Source organism: Urocitellus parryii, chromosome 7 (genome assembly GCF_045843805.1).
Source record: "Urocitellus parryii isolate mUroPar1 chromosome 7, mUroPar1.hap1, whole genome shotgun sequence".
Taxonomy (NCBI): domain Eukaryota; kingdom Metazoa; phylum Chordata; class Mammalia; order Rodentia; family Sciuridae; genus Urocitellus; species Urocitellus parryii.
This window is the reverse complement of record NC_135537.1, coordinates 160,543,961-160,564,524: the sequence shown is the minus strand read 5'-3', so window position 1 is coordinate 160,564,524 and position 20,564 is coordinate 160,543,961. Positions and strand designations below refer to the sequence as shown.

The following is a 20,564-nucleotide window of genomic DNA, read 5'->3' as shown; positions in this document are numbered from 1 at the left end:
AGATACTCCACCAAGTCGCACAGCCAGCGAGGGTTGGAATTGGGCTTCCAATCCAGCCAGCTGACTACGTCTACCCCATTCCCCTCTGCATGGCCTTTGGTGCCTCAAAGCCTCCCCGCCTCTGTGGACCTCCCTTTCACAGATGGGGCGTCTCTCTCCCTTTCTTCTCTCTTGCATTCCCATGAGTCCCCTTCTGGGTGTCCATATTTGTGGTCCCTGTCCCTCTCCATCTCTGAATCTCTTTCAGAAATGCACTCTCAAGTTCTCCCTTTGCTTCCTCTTCCCCTCACACCTTACCCTCCACCCACCCCCCCTTCCAAGCCTCCAAGGCTGGAGGGCAGAAATCCTGGGTCCTGGCACCCTGTGCTCTGAGTGTTCGCCACCCGCTGTCTGTCCCCTCCCCCAACCCCCCCTACCCACCTCTCAGCCCTAGCTGAGTATGAGCCCATCCAGGAGGCTTCCAGGTCTCCAGAGGGGCCCTCCGCCCTCAAGCCGCCTCGTGGATTGGCGGGGGATCATCTGGTCCAGCGCCTGTGGCTGCCCTTTTCAACTGTCACCATCCTCCTCACACCTTGCAGCACCACCCTGCAGTGACCCGCAGGCCCGACCTGGAGGTAGGAGAGTCCCGGGGGAGGGGGCCTGCAAGCCTCTGGTGCCCAGCTTCACCCGGACCCTAAAATGCAGATTCTGGCTCCGCTGCAGGCCTGGGAATCAGAATCTCCAGAGGCAAGTCCCAGAAATCCACATCCCGGTAGCTTCCCGGCACAATGTGGAGCAGGGGCAGAGCAGTGCCGGGTGACTCAGGGCAGCACCTATAATTTTTGAATCTTGATGGGAAGCAACTTGTTCAAAAGGAAGTTTAGAATACTTCAGAGGACAGCCGAGCAAGCGAGCCAGGGCCAAAGTGGGGGTGCAGGGGCAATCTTCTTTTCTGTTTTCTATTATTATTATTATCATCATCATTATTATTATTAGGGATTGAACCCAGAGGCTTTATACCAATGAGTCATATCCCCAGCCCTTTTATTTCTTATTTAGAGACAGGGCCTCCCTAAGTTGCTGATGCTGGTTTTGAACTTGCAATCCTCCTGCCTCAGCCTCCCACACTGCTGGGACTACAGGTGTGCACCACTGTGCCTGGCCTTTCACTCATTATTATGACTCTCTCGAACTCTTGGGGAAAGAACACTGGGCCAGGAGTCAAGAGACCAGCGTACAAGGCTAACTTGGGGTGTGTGACTTTGGTAAGTCATTCTATTCCCATATTTGCAATCCAGCCTGTCTCTTAGAGTCTAATGCTGGTTGGAGACTCTCCCCCCTCCCGGGCCCCACCCTGGGTTTCTCATTCCCACCCCACTGGGGCCAGCCTTTGGATGCTCAGCGAGCAGATGGGTTCTAGAAGAGAAATGAGGAGGTCCCAGGGGGCCTTGTCTCCTAGCTCCTTTTTCCCACCTTTCCAGCCCTGGGGCCTGGGAAGGGGGTGAGGTGGCAGCAGGAAGAGGAGGTGTCACTGCCAGGGTTCTTCTCACCTAAGCTGGCAGAGGGGCGGGACTGGCAGTGGTGACACCAGGGCCACTCAGCCCCCGCTTTTCACAAGCACTTTCTTTTTTGGGTGGAAGAAATTGGAGGAAGATGGGCGAGGAATCTGGGGTTAATGAGACAGGCTGTAAGACCCTCTTACAGCCCATTAGGTTATAGGGAGACCACTCCAGCTCCCCTTATCCTCCAGAGACATGTTCCCAGGGCCACCTGATTCTGAGATTCGTAACCCCTCCTGCTCTGAAAGCTGGGTGGGAAGTCAGGCCATCCTGTTCAGAAGCAGGGGGATGGACCACTTGACCTGAAGATTAGCGTGAAAAAGAGGAGAGGGAGAGAGGAGGAGCAATAAGACTCCATTTGGCCTTCTACAGTCAACCACTTAGTAAAAATGTCCCTCCCCAAAGAAGTGGCAGGATTCAACAGTCTCATGTCTCCTGGGGAAATCATTCAGGTGAGTCTTACGGAAATCTCTAATGTTCTACAAAAAGTGGCCAAGGGCAAGGTCACCCTCTTTCAAGCTATGCTACCCCACTTCGAACAGCAGGCAGAAGCTTCTGCCTTCCTCAAGGCTTGGAGACATGTGGGTAAAGGGCAGGGGAGGAGACCAGACCTGGGTTTCTGGTGCTGTTATGTATCTGGTCTCCATCCTCAAGGGATGTGTTGATTCTCTCTCCCCCACCCTCCCTGGGTCATGCCCGCCTCCTGGGGTCCCCAGGTTTCACCTTCGCCTGCCAGCCTGCCTCTTGGTTCAGCTCTAGTTGGGAGCAGAGAGCTCCCGTGGGCCCCTCAGGGTGAAGCCCTGTTGGGCTGGGACAAAAATATAGAAATGGGGCTGGCCCCTAGGGGAGAATTAGGGCTGGCAGGAATGGGGGAGAGAGAAGTTAACCTTTAACATGATGAAACTGTTTTAGTTTTCAAAAACACTCTTTAAAATGTAAATCTCTACATGTTGATTTGCAAAAAAAAAAAAAAAAAAAATTCCATGACACCTTGTTGAGTGAAAAAAAAAAAAAACAAAAACACTACAAAACATCATGTACATGTTTATAGAAATTATGTATTTGTGTGTATGTGCAGAAGACAGAGACAGAGAGGCAGTGTGTAGGAGTGACACCTGGAGGGATGCCCACCAAAATGTTAATTCTGTTTGCCTTTGGGGGCTAATGTTTGAGAAAGATTTGCTACATAAAGCTTTCCCTTTTCTGTACAGCTTATATCCTTATACACAGGACAACCCACAATAGTGCTATTTTTCATCGAAAGAAAGTAAGGATACTTTTTATTAAAAAGTGTGCCTATAGTAGCAGAAAAGAAAAATCAAAAAAGACCCGCCTCTGTAGCCATCAGCTGAGGCCGCCACCAGAGCATGTGCTGGGCTTCCTTCCTGTCTGCCAACTCTGAACTCTTCCAAGCCGATTTCCATCCAGACTGGAAAGTGCTACACACTGATACTGGCTGGTGTCACGGCACCCCACTCGCAAAAGCAGATGTGTTTATTTCCCTAGTCCATGTTGAGACCTGTGAGGATGATTTTCAGGCAAGGGAAGTGACTTGTCCAGGTCATGTGTACACAGAGTCACAAGCAGGGACTCTGAGCCCTGGTAGCCTAATACTGCTTCCAGTGCCCACGTTTGAGAGTTTTTTTTTTTGGGGGGGGGCCCAGATTTGACCAGCCTAGCCCTGCTCAGCAGAGTCCAGGGCTGTGCCAACCTGGTATGGGCCGTTGAGAAGACAATCCCCTTTAAAGACCCTGCTGCCCACCAAGTTCCAGGTCTGCTCCTGAACAAGATGCCCAGACAGAGCCCACCCTGGCCTCTGGTTGGAAAAGGAGGGAAATGGCTTCATGCAAAGTCACTTAGCACAGAGCCTGGGCACAGTAGCTATCTCTTGAATATTTATGTTGAGGCAGCTTGGAGCCTGCCAACGGGGTGAGAATGTCCAGCTAGTCCCATCTTGGCCATCCTCACAGGCTCCTGTAGGAGAGGTCTCTTGAGCTGAGCTTTCAAGAATGAGTGAAATGTCCCCGAAGTTTGAGGGGAGAGAAATAGACAGTGTTTCAGGTGGCGGGATTGATTCTGCCAGAGGGCAAGGTCTACAAGCAGAGTTTCAGGGTTCGCTCATCTGCACTGTGCAGGGGGCCCTCCAGTCTTGGCCAACAGCGGAGGATTCGCCAGAGTATTAGCCACGAGGGGGCGGGGTGAGGCGGGGCGGGGCCGAGATGGTGGGGTGGGGGACCCGAGAGCTTCATAAAGCCACAGCAAAGGCCGCGCGACGCTAGTGACAGCGGCCCGCTGGAGAGGGAGCCCGGTAACTGCCGCGCGCCTGCCAAACGCGGGCGCGGGAGCCAGGCGCCCCAGCCCAGGCTCCGGTGGGGCCCCCACCCCGCCCCCGGTCCCGCCCCCAGCCGCCCCAGCCCCCGCGTCCCTCTCGCCTGCCCCCACGCGGGGAGGGACGGGTCCTCGACGGCTGCGGGAAGGTGCCCAGCCCGCCCCGGATGGGCATCGTCGAGCCGGGCTGCAGAGACATGCTGACCGGCACTGAGCCGATGCCGACGAGTGACGAGGGTCGGGCGCCGGGCGCCGACCCCCAGCACCGCTATTTCTACTCGGAGCCAGGCGCTCAGGACGCGACCGACCGTCGTGGGGGCGGCAGCCTGGGGGCGCCCTACGCCGGGGGCGCCCTGGTGCCGGCTCCGCCCGGACGCTTCCTCGGAGCCTACGCCTATCCGCCCCGGCCCCAGGCGGCTGGCTTCCCCGGCGCAGGCGAACCCTTCCCGCCGCCGGCGGGCACGGAGAGCTACCAGCCCGGGGATGGCTACCCCGCCCCGGACCCGCGGGCTGGGCTCTACCCAGGATCGCGCGAAGACTACGGGCTGCCTGCGGGGCTGGAAGTGTCGGGGAAGCTGAGAGTCGCGCTCAACAACCACCTGTTGTGGTCCAAGTTCAATCAGCACCAAACGGAGATGATCATTACCAAGCAGGGCCGGTGAGTGAGCAGCGCTAGCTCGCGGGGCGGAGCGGTCGAGAGCCTCTGTGCCTGGGCCGGAACAAGGACTTTTTTTTTTCTTTCTTTTTCTTTTTTTTTCTCCCCTGGCTAGACATCGATAGTGTGTCCGTGTTCTTTGCCGTTTTGGCTTAAGCTTGAGGAGGCAGAGGGTAGGGTTGTAGTGAGGACGGGGAAAGCTCTTAAGGGGTCGGTTTCGCCCGGGGAATTTCGCCAACAGCCAGAGAACTCAAAAAGGAGACGGATGTGTGCGCGCAAGAAGTTACCTTGGTGGAGGGGAAGAGGTAACTCTGGCTTCGTCCAGAGTTGGTGCGTGCCCCTGCCCAGCCCTCTGCCTGACTGGGGTTTGCAGCGAACAGAGAAGCAGACGATCTGAGCCTGCGGGGCAAGGCTCCTCTTGGCCCCTCAGTGTGGGAAACTAGAGCGCTGGGATGGACATCCCGGCCTTCTCCTTCTCTCTCCTGGGCCGGCCGTGTCCAGCCACCCACTTCGCTTTTTTGCTGCTGTGTGCTGGGGCAATCTTGGTGCTGGTGGGGGTGGGGGGAGGCTGGGATTTGGTGACATGGAGAAGCCCTGGCCAACTTTCCTTTCCGGCCTTACTTTGAGATCATATGTCTTGAGTGTGTGTGTTGGGGGGGGGGAGAAGAAGAGGGACACTGAAGCTTATTGGGGGTACAGGTCCCTCTAGGCATAGGCACCGGGGCCTAAGCAGGTGAAACTCATTTAGAGCCCATGCAGGTGTCACCCTTTGGGACTAGCCCCTGAAAACCTGCTCACTCCCCTGCCCAGATAGTCATTAATTCAGCCCCTTAGATGGGGGAGCCCCTTGGCTCCATGGTCCTGAACCTTTGAATCCAGCATGAGGATTAGGGGGTTGAGGGTGCTGCTTCCGCATAGAGCCTCCTGAGTGAGGAAAGAAAGAGAAACTTGCAGTTTGTGTGGTGATTGTTTAGTAAGCAACACCCTGAGTGGGCCTTGCGTGTCTGAAGTGTGGACTCGCCCTTCCCAGGGCAGGGACAGGGGGAACCATCGAGTTGCTCCTGTGCAGAGGCTGTGTCATTGGTGGGCTTGGATGATGAGGCCCAGGTTGAGATGCTGAAGAGTAGATACCAAGGGTGAGGCCTAGGAGGGAAAGGGGGAAGGCCACGCAGGGCCCGGGGTGGGTATTCAATCTAGGCACCGCTAGAGAATCTTCATTTTCCCTCCGGACAGTTTCTGTGAGTGCCCTGGGATTGAGGGACTAGGCATTAAATGGCTGAACTGGGCCTCTTTCCTTGAGATGAACCCAGGGAAGGTGGCACTTTCTTTTATGGCTCAGCCTTTGATAATGCTCCATCTTCTCAACCCCAGTCTCTCTCTCTCTGGGTGTCCGTGGCTTCTGATCCCAATGCGTCTGAATTGCAAGGAACCAGAAGTTGCCGTACAACCTTCTCACTGCACTGACAGGGAAACAGACCCAGAGACAGCAAGAGACACTTCAGAGGTTACACAGCACACCCATTGCTGGCAGAGCTGGCACCAGAGCCCAGAGGGAATCTGCCTGGGTTTCCTTCTTCAAACCCCCATAGCCACCAGTAAAAAAACGGCCACCCATGCTGTCTGAAGGCCTTGCTTGATGCACTGAGTGCTTTCACTTCCATTATTTCACTGTGTCTTAGGTGGGCCAAGCAGTCTCCCCGTTTAGCTGTTGAGAAGTGCACAGATAGTTAGTGCTTGCACCCCAACACACAGCAGATCAGAAGTGGGGCCTCCTAACCCTCTGCCTTGTTGTATGGTCGGCAAGGTCTCCCCATGGCACTGTCAGGCCTCTGCAGCTCCAGTCTGGAGGGCTGGGGTGAATGGAGCATCGGCCAGAACTTCAGGGATCTGGCTGGAGCAGGACCAGTGTCTTTCTGTCCTTCAGGGGGATTTTCTGAGTGTGGATCACCATCTGCACTCCTCTGGCCTCCTGCTTCCTTGTATGTTCCTGCTACATAATTCTCACTTGTCTTTGTCTCCCTTTTAGATCTATAGACTTTTTTTCCTATTTTTTTTTTTTTTGTGTGTGTGTGTGTTGGGGATGGAACCAAAGGCTTTGCATGTACTAAACTTACTTTTTTTTTTTTTTTTTAACCCAAAGATGCTTAACCTGAGCCACATCCCCAGCGGTTTTTATTTTTTATTTTGAGGCAGGGCACCACAGAGTTCCTAAGGGTCTCACTAAGTTGCTGACCTTGAACTTGCAATCCTCTCTCTCAGCCTCCAGTGTCACTGGGATTACAGGCATGTGCCACCATGCCCACTACATTTTTTTTTTTTTTTAAATTATGAAAAAGCCTACTATAGGGGCTGGGGCTGGGGCTCAGCGGTAGTGCACTTGCCCGGCATGTGTGAGGCACTGGGTTCGATTCTCAGCACCGCATATAAATACATAAAACAAAAGTCTATTAACAACTAAAAATATATATTAGAAAAAAGCCCACTATAAACTGGGTGCAGTGGTGGATGCCTGTAATCCCAGCAACCTGGGAGGCAGAGGCAGGAAGATCAAAAGTTTGAGGCCAACCTCAGCAATTTAGTGAGGCTGTAAGCAACTTGAGTCTCAAAATAAAAAGGAAAAAGGACTGAAAAGGTCTGGGGCTGGGGGCTGGGGATGTGGCTCAAGTGGTAGCACGCTCGCCTGGCATGCATGTGGCCCGAGTTCAATCCTCAGCACCACATACAAAACAAAAAATGTTATGTCCGCCGAAAACTAAAAAATAAATATTAAAATTCTCTCTCTCTCTCTCTCTCTCTCTCTCTCTCTCTCTCTCTCAAAAAAAAAAAAAAAAAAAAAAAGGACTGGGGAATGTAGCTCAGCAGTAAAGCACCCTTGGGTTAAATACTCAGTACTATAGAAAAAAAAAAAAAACCTGCTACATACAAAAGTAGACTGAAAAATGTACCTATCATCCAATTTCAAGAGTCGTCAGTACAGGTCCAATTTTGTCGTTTCTTTTTCTTTTTTGTGGTAGTGGGGATTGAACCCGGGGTGTTTTACCACTGGGCTACATCCCCAGCCCTTTCAAATATTTAAAAATTTTGAAACAAGTTGCTTAAATTGCTGAGGTTGTCCTTGAACTTGCAATCCTCCTGTCTGAGCCTCCTGAGTAGCTGGGATTATAGGTATGTGCCACTGTCCCCAGCTTGTTTCTTCTTTATCTCCACTCACTCCAACTTGTCTACAGCTGTATTAGTAACATAGTAATTAGTAGGCTCTCTACACATTTGTAAAAAATGGATCTTAAAAAAAAATTAACACAATACCATTAGCAAACTTGAAAATAAATAACTAAATGTCACCCAGCTTCCTTTGTCATTTCATAAACATGTGCAAGTTGGTGTGTTTTACATTCTCACATTATTGGACTTATTCTAAGGGGCTCCTTTGGGTCCCAGTAGCTCCTCACTTTTTCCTTTCACAGCTCCCTTTGGATCAGGCCTCAGGGGCCCCCTGCTCAGGGTGGGAGACAGAAGACACACCACCCCAGTTCAGTCCCACCAGCCCAGCAAGGGCCCCATATCTCAGCTTGGGCTCTGGTGATCTGGGAAGTCTGTGGCCATTTCTTCTCGTTTCCGAATTTTGGGCTCAGAGAACAGCTTCTTTTCTGTCCTCCTGCTTTGCCAAGCTGGCCTGTCCCCCCTGTGGGTTCTAGTGACCTGGCAGTCACCACCACATCACCCACAGCCTTCTTTCTTTTTGAAAAATTCTTCCACCCCAGGCCTACCCACAGCCCTGCAGCCTTTCATCCTTGAGTTGACTCACTTCGTCCCAGATCCTCCCTCTCCCACCCACTCTAGCCCTACTCCTTGGTTTGGACCAGCAGCAGTTATACTGTCACCCATGGGTGGAAATAGATCAGAGCAGAGAATGATTCCTTGTGGGGAGGCTGGTCAAGGCAGCTCAGGTAGGGCTTGGAGTGGGGAATGGAGAACAAAATGGCGGATGGGCCCATTTTTAAGTTTAAGTTTTTGTGTTTGTGGAGACTTTGGGCAGCCTGCTAGTGCCACACACAGACTTGTGCTTGGGTTTCTGTGTGGAGTGTGTGTGTTGTGAATGTGCTCGCAAGTGTATAATAGCTGATGGTAGACATTCTTAGTAGAGGGAGAGAGCCCTGGTCTCTGTGGGTGTGTGGGTGTGTATTAATTGCTGGTAATCCCCACTTATCTGGGTGTGATTGGTTGATTATTATAATTAAGATAACTTTGGGGAGCTCTGCTGTTAAGTAGCTCAATTTGCATTTGCGTTTGTGTATGGGAAGTTAGGAGTTGGCAAAACAACAAATTCGGTCCCACGTGGGTCCCTTCTAACCCCACGAACATTGCTATTTTCTTTTCTTCACATTCCCAATTTCCAGCACTTTTTGGATCTTAAATTTATTTATTTTTTTAAATTTTAAGCAGAGAACAGTAGTGCAAACCTGTAATCCCAGGTCTTCAGAAGGCTGAGGCAGGAGACTCTTAAGTTCAAGGCCAGCCTCAGCAACTTAGATGCTGTTTCATTAAGCTTTTTTTTTTTTTGTATCAGGAATTGAACCCAGGAGCACTTAGCTACTGAGCCACATCCCCAGTGCTTGTTTATTTTTGTTTTATTAGAGATAGGGTCTCACTGATTTGCTTAGGGCCTTGCTAAGTTGCTGAGGCTGGCTTTGAAATTGTGATCCTCCTGCCTCAGCCTCATGAGTCATTGAGATTACAGGTGTGCGCCCACCTTGATGCTGTTTCAAAATAAAAAATAAAGAGGGCTGGCGATGAGCTTGGTGATAGAGCATCCCTGCACCACAAAATAAAATAAAATAAAACAAAATAATCTTTTTAGGCTTAAGATTGCTTTTTTGTTAGGCTGACTGGCTTCCTTTCTCTTGGGGCAAATACAAGCAACTTTTTTTCTTTTCTTTTCTTTTCTCTCTTTCTTTCTTTCTTTCTTTTTTTTTAAGTGAGGACCTTGCCTATGTTGCCCAGGCTGGCCTCAAACATCTGGGTTCAAATGATTCTAGGATGACAGGCACACACCACTGTGCCTCCTCCATTTTGCTTTTTGGTGCAGCTGTCTGCCAGTGGCTAGCTGATTTCTATTATGTAGAAGGTAGGAAGTGAGGCCTTGAAGCCTGAGCACATTTGATATTTTGGAAAGTACAAGGCATTATCAGAATACTCTCTCTCTTTTTTTTTTTTTTTTAAGAGAGAGTGAGAGAGAGAGAAGGAGAGAGAGAGATAGAATTTTTAATATTTATTTCTAGTTTTCGGCGGACACAACATCTTTGTTTGTACGTGGTGCTGAGGATCGAACCCGGGCCTCACGCATGCCAGGCGAATCCGCTACCGCTTGAGCCACATCCCCAGCCCTGAATACTCTCTTTTTTGTTTTTGTTTTCTGTACTGGGTATTGAACCCAGGGGCACTGTACCACTGAGCCACATCCTCAGCCCTTTTTATTTTTTACTTTGAGGCAGGGTCTCACTAAATTGCTTAGGGCCTCACCAAATTGCTGAGTCTGGCCTCAAACTGGCTATCCTCCTGTCTCAGCCTCCTGGGCTACTGGAATTAAAAGTGTGTTCCACCACTCCTGGCCAGAATACACTCTTAAAAGCTGATCCCAATTTATATCCCAGTAGTTTCTGAGAGGATCCTCTTAAGCAGTAGATGCTATCAATTTTTAAAACACAACTGACAAAAACTGTGTTTACTTGTTATTTTAATTTGCATTTGAAAAAACTGAGGTGGAGCACGTAACCGGTGCTCCGGATCTCAGGGGTTGGTTACTGGCTACCTTGTGGATCATCTTGAGGCAGGCTGGCTCTTAGGGGCAGCAGAGGAACTGGAGTCTTGGACTCTGTCCTCTGAGGATGGGATGGTAAGTGGTTTGGTGGGCTCAGTGTGGTACCAGACCCATTCTCCATTCCTGGTTCCTTTCAAGCAAGTGTCATGTAAATTAGAGGGTGACTTAGAGATTCCAATTGGTGATGATTCTGCACTTTTAGGGTGAAACCCAGACGACCTCCGTTTTCCTCTCCCTTTTGCATGCCATCTGTGTCTTCTCCATTTCCGGCTATTTGTAATAAAAGCAGAATGGAAGCTGGGCGTGGCGACGCACCCCTGTAATCTCAGCAGCTTGGGAGGCCCAGGCAGGAGGATTGTGAGTTCAAAGCCAGCCTCAGTAATTTAGCGAGGCCCTAAGCAACTTAGCAAGACCCTGACTCTAGGTAAAATATAAAAAAGGGCTGGGGATGTGGCTCAGTGGGAAAGCACCCCTGGGCTCAATCCCTGTTATCAAAACAAAACCGGGGCTGGGGGGGGGTACTGTCACCAAATTTCTCCAAGCCCCAGTTTCTTCAAATATAAAATTGGAAACAACATTTTTTATCTCAAGGACTGGATTGATGAACTGGCTGGTGTATAAGTAGAGGCTCAATAAGTGGATTTCAGGGCTGGGTTTATAGTTCAGTAGTAGAGCACTTGCCTAGTATGTGTGAGGCCCTGGATTCTATCCCCAACACTGAAAAAAAAAAATGTTCTCTTCGATTCCATTATTCCTACAAGTTTGAATAGGAAACCAGTTACAATATAGGAAATATTTGAGTGACCTTCCCACCACTGCATATTGAACTGATGAGAGCAATGTGTTCAGAGTATTCTCTCACTCCAGGTTGTTCAATGCCTAATCCCTCAAAACTTTGATTCCTCCAGGCAACTAGCCTGCTGAGCCCCTGGGGCCCAGAGCCTGGAACCAGGTCTCTGTTCTTTGCTCAGGATCTTCCAAGGCCAGGGAACTTTGAGAACTCTGGGCCTAGGAGAAGGTGGGATGGAGGTTAGACAGGAGAGAAATGAGCTGAGTTTCATATTTTTTTTTTTTGAGCTTCTCAACAATTTTCAAAGAAAAAATGATCAGGAGTTATTTTATGGGTGAAGAAAACTAAGCTTTAGTTTGAGAATTAACGCATCCAAGCTTATGGGGCCAAGAAATTTCTTTTTCTCAGCTCAGGAGTCTGGGGAAGACAGGAATATGACAGCAGCCTCCTAGGAGACCTTCCCAAGATTGTCAGGGTCCTGGCTATGGGACTAGGACCCACCCCAAAGTGTACCTTGACCCCTGGAACTTTCCCTCCCCAGGTTTCCTGACTCAGCGGCCAGGAAACCTCATGCTACAGGACTTCCATGGGAGGAGGAGGTGTGTGGGCATGAAAGGCGCTTCTGACAGCCCTGCTCTTCCTGCTTGGGTTTGAAGACAGAGGCTCAGCCATTCAAGCTGGTGATGGATGGCCTTGGCGCCCCCAGAGGTGGTGTCTTTGGGGAAGGTGGAGTGGTGGTTAGCGGGAGCGTGGTTGGAATGGTGATCATGGAGGTGGCAGCCGTCCCGATGGTGCTGTTGGTGGTGGTTGTAGTGATGAGATGGTGGTGAGGGTGACGGTGGTTGTGACAGTGGGGTGGTAGTGGAACGATGGTGATGATGGGAGTAGTGATGGTGGAAGTGGTAGAGACAGGGGTGGCAGGAGACGGTTTGCTTTTTGAATCTTTAACTGGCACGGTGGGGGATACTACAGCATCCCAGCCCCTAACTTCCTCTGCTTTTCCTGGGAAACCAATACTTTGAGCATGAAGACTGTGTTTGATAGACCTTGACCTTCTTTCAGGGGGTTGGGAAGCTTCGTGTCCACCTAGGATGATAGCTGCTTCTCTGGAGATCCAGGCCTGGGGCAGGTTGTACTAGGTGTACAGATGTCAGGCCCAGGAGTGTGGGACCAGGACGGCCTGTGGTGGGTGCCCTGGGGCTAGGAGCACATTGCACGGAGTGGGAAGAGTCACAGTGGAGAGGATGGATGGGGACTGAGGTACAAGGACCTGCTGGGAATGGCCTATAAATTACGGCTGTGCTTTGCCCCTGCTAGGAAACACCCTAAGGTTAGAGACCTCTGAAAGGAAAACATTTTAAAAACATTTTAAAAAGTCCTTGGGCTCAATCCCTGCCGCCCTGCAGAAAGATAGATAGATAGATAGAGAGACAGAGAGAGAGAGAGAGAGCAAAAAAGCAAATTCTGCTGGGAGTGATGGCACATGCCTATAATCCTAGCAACTTGGGAAGCTAAAGCAGGAGGATTGCAAGTTCAAAGCCAGCCTCAGCAAAAGCAAGGAGCTAAGCAACTCAGTGAGACCCTGACTCTAAATAAAATACAAAATAGGGCTGGGGATGTGGCTCAGTGGTCAAGTGACCCTGAGTTCAATCCCTGGTACCCCTCCCCACCAAAAAAAGCAAACTCTATAACTGTTGATTCTCGTATAAATATTCTACTATGGCTGATTTCAGGCCACCAACGTATGTAGTTGAACATGGAGTTGAGGGGGAGATGCGCAGCAAGCCACCTTCTGTACCTTCACTGCATGGGTACAATAGGCATAAGTCACCTCAAGAGTTAGTAAAGTAATGGGAAGTGATGATTTCTCAGTATGGGTTACCTTGGATTTTCATCAAATGTATTTAATTGTAAATTTATACAATTGAATTTTAATTATGGCTGTATTTAACAACTGACCGGCAAACTTACTGAACCCTTCACTGCTGGCTGTGGTGAGCGGGTGGAGGCGGGCTCCAGCACCCCAAGTGCACACAGGTGACTGACAGAGAGCTGGGGCTGATGGATCCTGGGGGGCTCTCTTTCTTGCAGGCGGATGTTCCCATTTCTGTCATTCACTGTGGCTGGGCTGGAACCCACCAGCCATTACAGGATGTTTGTGGATGTGGTCTTGGTGGACCAGCATCACTGGCGGTATCAGAGTGGCAAGTGGGTGCAGTGCGGAAAGGCTGAGGGCAGCATGCCAGGTATGTGTCCCTAGGGAGCCGTGGGCTTGCTTTTTCTCCAAGAGCGGGCGCCCCCTGGTGGATCCCCAAGCCATTGTCCCTGGTGTGGAGGACTGAATTCCACATCCCTTCCCACCCCGCTCTATCTTGTGTTTGTCTTCACTTTTCTATTTTGTCCTAGCTTGTCCCCTGCTCAGTTCTCTGCCACAGCTGTCCCCCTGCCCTGCCCTGTCTGGTCCTTTTCCTTATTCTTCTCCCCTTCAGAATGGGGAAAGCTCCACATCACCAAGGGTCTGCCCCGGGGGCTGCTTACCTAAGAGGTTAACTGTCCACAGGGAACCGTCTGTACGTCCACCCAGATTCCCCCAACACTGGAGCCCACTGGATGCGCCAGGAAGTTTCATTCGGGAAACTAAAGCTCACCAACAACAAGGGAGCCTCCAATAACGTGACCCAGGTAGGACCTCCACCCTGGAAGCCACCCACCTGGAATCTGGTACCTCCTAGACCACAGGAGGGGTGGGGGGGGGGATTCTCTTCTGGAAGAGTCCCTTTCCTTCCTCTCAGTTCTGGTTCTTTCCCATCCATGTGAGGAGGAAGATGATATGGGAGGAAGCTGAATCTAGGTGGGGGTCACATTCAGGCCAACACAGGCCAAGCCAACCTGGAGACCTCTTCAAGGAGTCCCAGGCTGTCATGATTTGTCACTCGGACGGGCCTAGAGTCAGTCCCAGTATCCCAGGGTATGTATATGGAGTATTTCCATACTGCGAAATCCTGTGCACTTATCCGGAAAAGGCCCTCTTGTGCTAATCTCTTGATCACAATGGACTTCTGGGGATGGAAAATGGGGCGGGAGTCTAGAACTGGTGCCCCCAAGACGTAGGCAACTGGATTTGGCAGACCTGGAAGAAGTTACCTGGGGGTAGGGCAGGGGAGGGCACAAGATGACCTCAGAGCCCTTCTAGTCTCATGGTAGGGCCAGTCGTTGATGGGGGAGGAGGGCTCCACAGGGCTGTGCATCCAGACCTAAGGCCACGGCAGAGGGAGCGGATTCATCGGACTCCCTCCCCACCCACCACCACCTGACTCCCTCTTCAGATGATCGTGCTGCAGTCCCTCCATAAGTACCAGCCCCGGCTGCACATCGTGGAGGTAAACGACGGCGAGCCAGAGTCCGCCTGCAACGCTTCCAACACGCATATCTTCACTTTCCAAGAAACCCAGTTTATTGCGGTGACCGCCTACCAGAACGCCGAGGTGAGGCTGCCCAGGCCATGGGGGCCTGAGCCTGGGATAGGGCAGAGGGACAGCACTGGGGCCGGCCGTCTTCTTTGGGAGGGATTTTGGAAGTTCTCAGGCTCCAGACTCAGGCTTTGGGTGACTCTGTTTCCCCTCTCTCTAGATCACTCAGCTGAAAATTGATAATAACCCTTTTGCCAAAGGATTCCGGGAGAACTTTGAGTCGTAAGTGCCACCGAGTTCAACTTACTTTTGGTCCCTCCAGAAGATTAGTGCTTTCTCTGCCCTGGAGGGTGGGGAGGGTGCTGGAGGGTGGGCAGACCAAGGAAGGGAGGGTCAGGGAAAGGACGTGGTGTACCAGGCGGGAGGGACCTGGGTGACTGGCTATGTTTGTGACTCATATCTTCCTTTCAATTTTTTTCTTAGCATGTATGCATCTGTTGACACCAGCGTCCCCTCCCCGCCTGGACCCAACTGTCAACTGCTTGGAGGAGACCCCTACTCACCTCTCCTGTCCAACCAGTATCCCGTTCCCAGCCGCTTCTACCCTGAGCTTCCTGGCCAGGCCAAGGATGTGGTATCCCAGCCATATTGGCTGGGGGCCCCCCGGGACCACAGTTATGAGGCTGAATTCCGAGCAGTCAGCATGAAGCCCGCATTCCTGCCCTCCGCCCCTGGGCCCACCGTGTCCTACTATCGAGGCCAGGAGGTCCTGGCACCTGGAGCTGGCTGGCCTGTGGCTCCCCAGTACCCTCCAAAGATGGGCCCAGCTGGCTGGTTCCGCCCCATGCGGACTCTGCCCATGGAACCTGGTTCAGGAGCCTCTGAGGGGCGGGGGCCAGAGGACCAGGGCTCCCCCTCGCTGTGGACCGAAGTCACCCCCATCCGGCCAGAGCCCAGTGACTCAGGACTGGGTGAAGGAGACTCTAAGAGGAGGCGGGTGTCCCCCTACCCTTCCAGTGGTGACAGCTCCTCCCCTGCTGGGGCCCCTTCTCCTTTTGATAAGGAAGCCGAAAGCCAGTTTTATAGCTATTTTCCAAATTGAGCCGAAGACGGGGAGAAATGAACAGATCCCGTATTGGTAGGTTGGAGGGTGCCAACCGACTCCATCACAGACGCAGGGTGGAGAAGACCCGGGCTCCCTCAGTCCCTTCTCCATATAGTTGGGGAAGAGGTGGGCCCATAAGGATTCTGGGGTTCACTTCCTGTTCCACAATGAAATGTCAGAGGAGTGTCGCCTGCTCCTTCCTCTGCCCAAACTACGGTCACGTACCTGGTGCTGCTTCTTGCTGTTGCTCCCATGGAGAACAGAAAACAGGCGCAAGGTCTTGGACACAAAGGAGCTTTGTGGCTTCTGGTGGGGTGGGAGGCTCAGATGGGGAAGGGCAGCTCTGCTTCTTTGTGGAGTCGCTTTCAGTGGCTTTATTTGTGAGTGTATTAATCCCTGATCTGAAAATAAAGACACACGGAGTTGCCCAGCCAGGGCCAGGGAGAGGACTCAGGTGAATGGGCAGCTGGCCGGGGGCCCCACCTGCTTGGAGACAAAGACAGAGCAGTAGAGAGGAAGGGGCTGGGACGGGGGACAGTTCACATCTTGCCAAGTGAGGTCCTGTTTGTGGTGGTTGTATGTGCACGTGCTTTTTCCTTGTCTTTTTTTTTTTTTTTTTTTTTTTTTTTTGAGGGGAAAGCTATTTATTGCACAGAGAGTGATGTCTCGATGTATTTCTTTGTGTTCATCACTTTCTGAAAATAAACATGAAACTGTTGAAGTGTGTCCTGCTTCCATGCCAGGTTGGGGGACTCATCTGGGGATGGCTGGTCTAGCATACCTTTTTTGTGGGTTTTCATTTCTGGGGTCCTGGCTAGAAACCTGAAGTGTCCTCGTTCAGGGGATAGGCTGAGTTAGAGCAAGGCTACATGCCTTACCCTCCACACTCAGGTAATGGTTGATGCTGCCTCTTAAGGCATCTTCGGATAGAGAGGCATGTCTCTGCCTGTGTGTGAGCCTGGCCTGGGGAGGAGGAGTGTGAGGGCCAGGCAGGGCACAGGGCTGAGTGGGGTGGGGGCTCTGCAGGCCGTGGTGACACTTGATTTCTCTTTGCATTTCCACAACTCTAGGGTTGTTCAAGGATTAGAATAAATATAAATTGGGCTAGGTGGCACTGCTGTTTTTTGTAGGTCGAGAACAGCAACTATTGGCAATTTCATGTGATTCAACCTAATGCAAGTAAAGGGCTTAAGAATGGTGCCTGATGATCAGGAAGTGCTCCTGTGTAACCCATCATTATTATCATTTTCTAGCTCCCTCTGTCTCTATAAATACACTGAATTGTGTTTGTAAAATAATACATGCTTTTAAGAAAAGAATTCAAGCAATGAAGAAAGGTATAGAGACAGCAATAAATTATCTGACGTCTCACCACCCATCAAGAATTATTATTGGGCTGGGGATGTGGCTCAAGCCTTAGCGTGCTCGCCTGGCATGCGTGCGACCCGGGTTCGATCCTCAGCACCACATACCAACAAAGATGTTGTGTCCGCCGAGAACTAAAAAATAAATATTAAAAAATTCTCTCTCTCTCTCTCTCTCTCTCTCTCTCTCTCTCTCTCTCTCTCTCTCTCTCTCCCTCCCACTCTCTCTTAAAAAAAAAAGAATTATTATTAATAACCAGGAGCCTGTGACCAGAGCAACTCCAGGGCTGAGGCAGGAGGATGGCAAGTTCAAAGTCAGCCTCAACAACTTAATGAGTCCCTGTCTCAAAACAAAAAAGTAAAAAGGGCTGGGGATGTAGCTTAGTGGTAAAGCACCCCTGGGTTCAATCCTTAGTACCATAGGAGGAAAAGAGTTATCATTAGCATTAGATGAGCTATATTCTATTTCTATTGAAATACTTTATTGAGTTGGAATCATACTGAGAATGCTTTTTCTTAATGAAAACTATTGAATTTTAGTTAACAGAATTTTTTTTTAAAAGAGAGAGAGAGAGAATTAAAAATTTTTTTTTAATATTTATTTTTTTTTAGTTTTCAGCGTACACAACATCTTTGTTTGTATGTGGTGCTGAGGATCGAACCTGGGCTGCACGCATGCCAGGCGAGCGCGCTACCGCTTGAGCCACATCCCCAGCCCCAGATTGTTTCTTTTGCTGAGAAGAAACTTTTTAGTTTTATTCCATCCCATTTATTGATTCTTGGTTTTAATTCTTGCGCTATAGGAGTCTTACTACTGAAGTTGGGGCCTAATCCCACATGATGAAGATTAGGCCCTACTTCTTCTTCTTTTTAAATTAAGTTACTTTTAATAGTAAGAAAGATATTTTTGCAGAACACTCAAGATCTTAAAAACAAACAAACAAAAAAAACTAACACTAGCCTAACTACCTAGATATTCCCCCATCCTATCTTCTGCCTTTCCCTCATAAAAAACAGCATACTGGATTCTGCATTTATCCCTTTCTTGATTTTTTAAAAATATTATTAATTCATTTATGGTACTGGGGCTTGAACCCAAGAGCACTCTACCATTGAGCTACACCTCAGCTCTTAATTTTTTTTTTTTTCATTTGTTGGTACTGGGGATTGAACCCAGGGGTGCTTAACCACTGAGCCACAGCCCTAGCCCTTTTTTATATTTTATTTAGGGAAAAGGTCTTGCTGAGTTGCTTAGGGCCTCAGTAAGTTTCTGAGGCTGGCTTTGAACTCGCAATCCTCCTGTTTCAGCCTCCCAAGCCCCTGGAATTATAGTTGTGCATCACCACGCCTGGCCTTATATTTTATTTTGAGACAGGATCTAGATAAAATTGCAAAGGCTGGCCTCAAATTTATGATTCTCCTGCCTCACCTCATGAATAGCTGGAATTACAGGGATGTGCCACCATGTCTGGCTGTTCTTTTCTTTCAGTTGTTGCAAGATTGAGTCTCTCTTTATGTGTTTACTAGTCATATGTCTGTGAAATGATTTTTCTTTTCTTTTCCCCATGATTCTGGTTCTTTATATATTCTTGATAGCAATCATAACTTGGTTATTTGTATTGCAATGATGTTCTTCTAGATTTTTGCTAATATTTTTACTTTCTTTTCTTTTTTAATATTTATTTTTTACTTGTAGTTAGACACCATACCTTTATTTTATTTATTTGTTTTTATGTGGTGCTAAGGATCAAGCCCAGGGCCTCACACAGGCTAGGTGAATGCTCTACTGCTGAGTCACAACCCCAGCCCCCCAATTTTTGTTTTCTTAAAGGTTTTTTTTTTTTTTTTTTTTTTTTTTTTTTTTAGTACAAGGGATTGAACTCAGGGCCACTTGACCACAGAGTCACATCCCCAGTACTTGTATTTTATTTAGAGACAGGGTCTCACTGAGTTTCTTAGGGCCTTACTAAATTGCTGAGGTTGGCTTTGAACTTGCAATCCTCCTGCCTCAGCCTCCTGTGCAGCTGGGATTACAGTTGTGCACCACTAGAAACTCAGAGTAATGACACCTTCCCCCAACTCCTTTTAATCATGTGCTGGAAATCCTAGGTTGATTCTCTAATTTCATCTCCTAACTTTATAATCCTTTTCATTTTGTTACTGTTCTTAAAAAGTTTTTGTTATGTTCTGATTCTTCATTGATTTTAAAATTTATTTAATCTTGTTTTCAATTTCTAAGAGCTTCCCCCCCATATTTTTTACTGGTGCATTATACATAATGATGGTACCTACTGATGGAATTCATTGTTACATATTCATACATGCACATGATAGAACAGTATAACTTGGCCAGTATCACTCCTCAGTATTCCCCAGTACCATTCCTCTTTCCCTGCCTTCCTCCCTCCCCTGGTCCCTTTCCTCTCCTCTACTGATTTCCCTTCAATGTTCATGAGATCGCCTCCATCTTTCTTTTCCTTTTTTCCTCTCTAGCTTCCACGTAGGACAGAAAAAATATGCAACTCTGACCTTTTGAGTCTCTCTTGTTTAACATAATGTTCTCAAGTTTTGATCATTTTCTTGCAAATGACATAATTTCATTTGTTATGACTGAATGAATCTCCATATACCATATTTCCTTTATCCATTCATTCGTAGATGGCGAGAAAGATATTTTTACAGAACACTCAAGAGCTAAAAAAATAAAAATAAAAAAAAAAGACCACTAGCCTAACTACCTAGATATTTTCCCATCCTATCTTCTGCCTTTCCCTCATAAAAAACAGCATACTGGATTCTGCATTTATCCCTTTCTTGATTTTTTTTATATTATTAATTCATTTATGATACTGGGGCTTGAACCCAAGAGCACTCTACCATTGAGCTACAGCTCAGCTCTTTTGTTTTGTTTTGTTTTTGTTAATTTTTTTATTTGTTGGTACTGGGGATTGAACCCAGAGGTGCTTAACCACTAAGCCACACCCCTAGCCCTTTTTAATATTTTATTTAGAGAAATAAAAAGAAAAATTACTATGGTGAACTGTGCTGCTATAAACGTGGGTATGCATGTATCTCTATAGTATGCTGACTTTGGTTCTTTAGGGTAAATCCCAAGGAGTGGCATAACTGAGTCATATGGTTGTTCTATTTCTGGTCTTTTGAAGAATCTTCTTGCCGATTTCCATAATAGTTGTACTAATTTATAATCCTACCGACAGTGTAGAAGTGTTCCTTTTTCTCCAAGAGTTATTTTCTTCTTTATCTCCAAATGTTTGTAGAGAATTCTGCACTCATTTTATGAATGGAAATTGTCTTCTCATATCTCTAAATATATTTGTTAGTAGGGGAAATTTTTCTTTTGCTTCTTGAAATAGCTCTCTCATCTCAAAGTTCCTTTTTTTTTCTTATTTATTTCAGATTCACTTTCAAATTGGTGTTTTTACTCAAATACTTGGTGATCCTTGACTGTTGGCTCGTGTTTAATGAGAAGTCACTAGTAGGTCCCTTGCACTTTTGTGTGCATATGGTAGAGGGATTTATCTAAACACCAGTGGGC

General features: G+C 48.8%; 1 protein-coding gene across 1 annotated transcript; it reads left to right on the top strand.

Annotated features, from left to right (window-relative positions):
- The first annotated feature begins 4,014 nt into the window (after window positions 1–4,014).
- Window positions 4,015–16,225, top strand: Tbx21 (T-box transcription factor 21). The gene is made up of 6 exons (XM_026387067.2): window positions 4,015–4,524; window positions 13,221–13,375; window positions 13,690–13,811; window positions 14,456–14,614; window positions 14,760–14,821; window positions 15,023–16,225. Exons 1-6 carry the CDS (start codon window positions 4,034–4,036, stop codon window positions 15,639–15,641), a joined length of 1,608 nt encoding a protein of 535 aa, XP_026242852.1. The 5' UTR covers window positions 4,015–4,033; the 3' UTR covers window positions 15,642–16,225.
- Window positions 16,226–20,564: the final 4,339 nt, after the last annotated feature.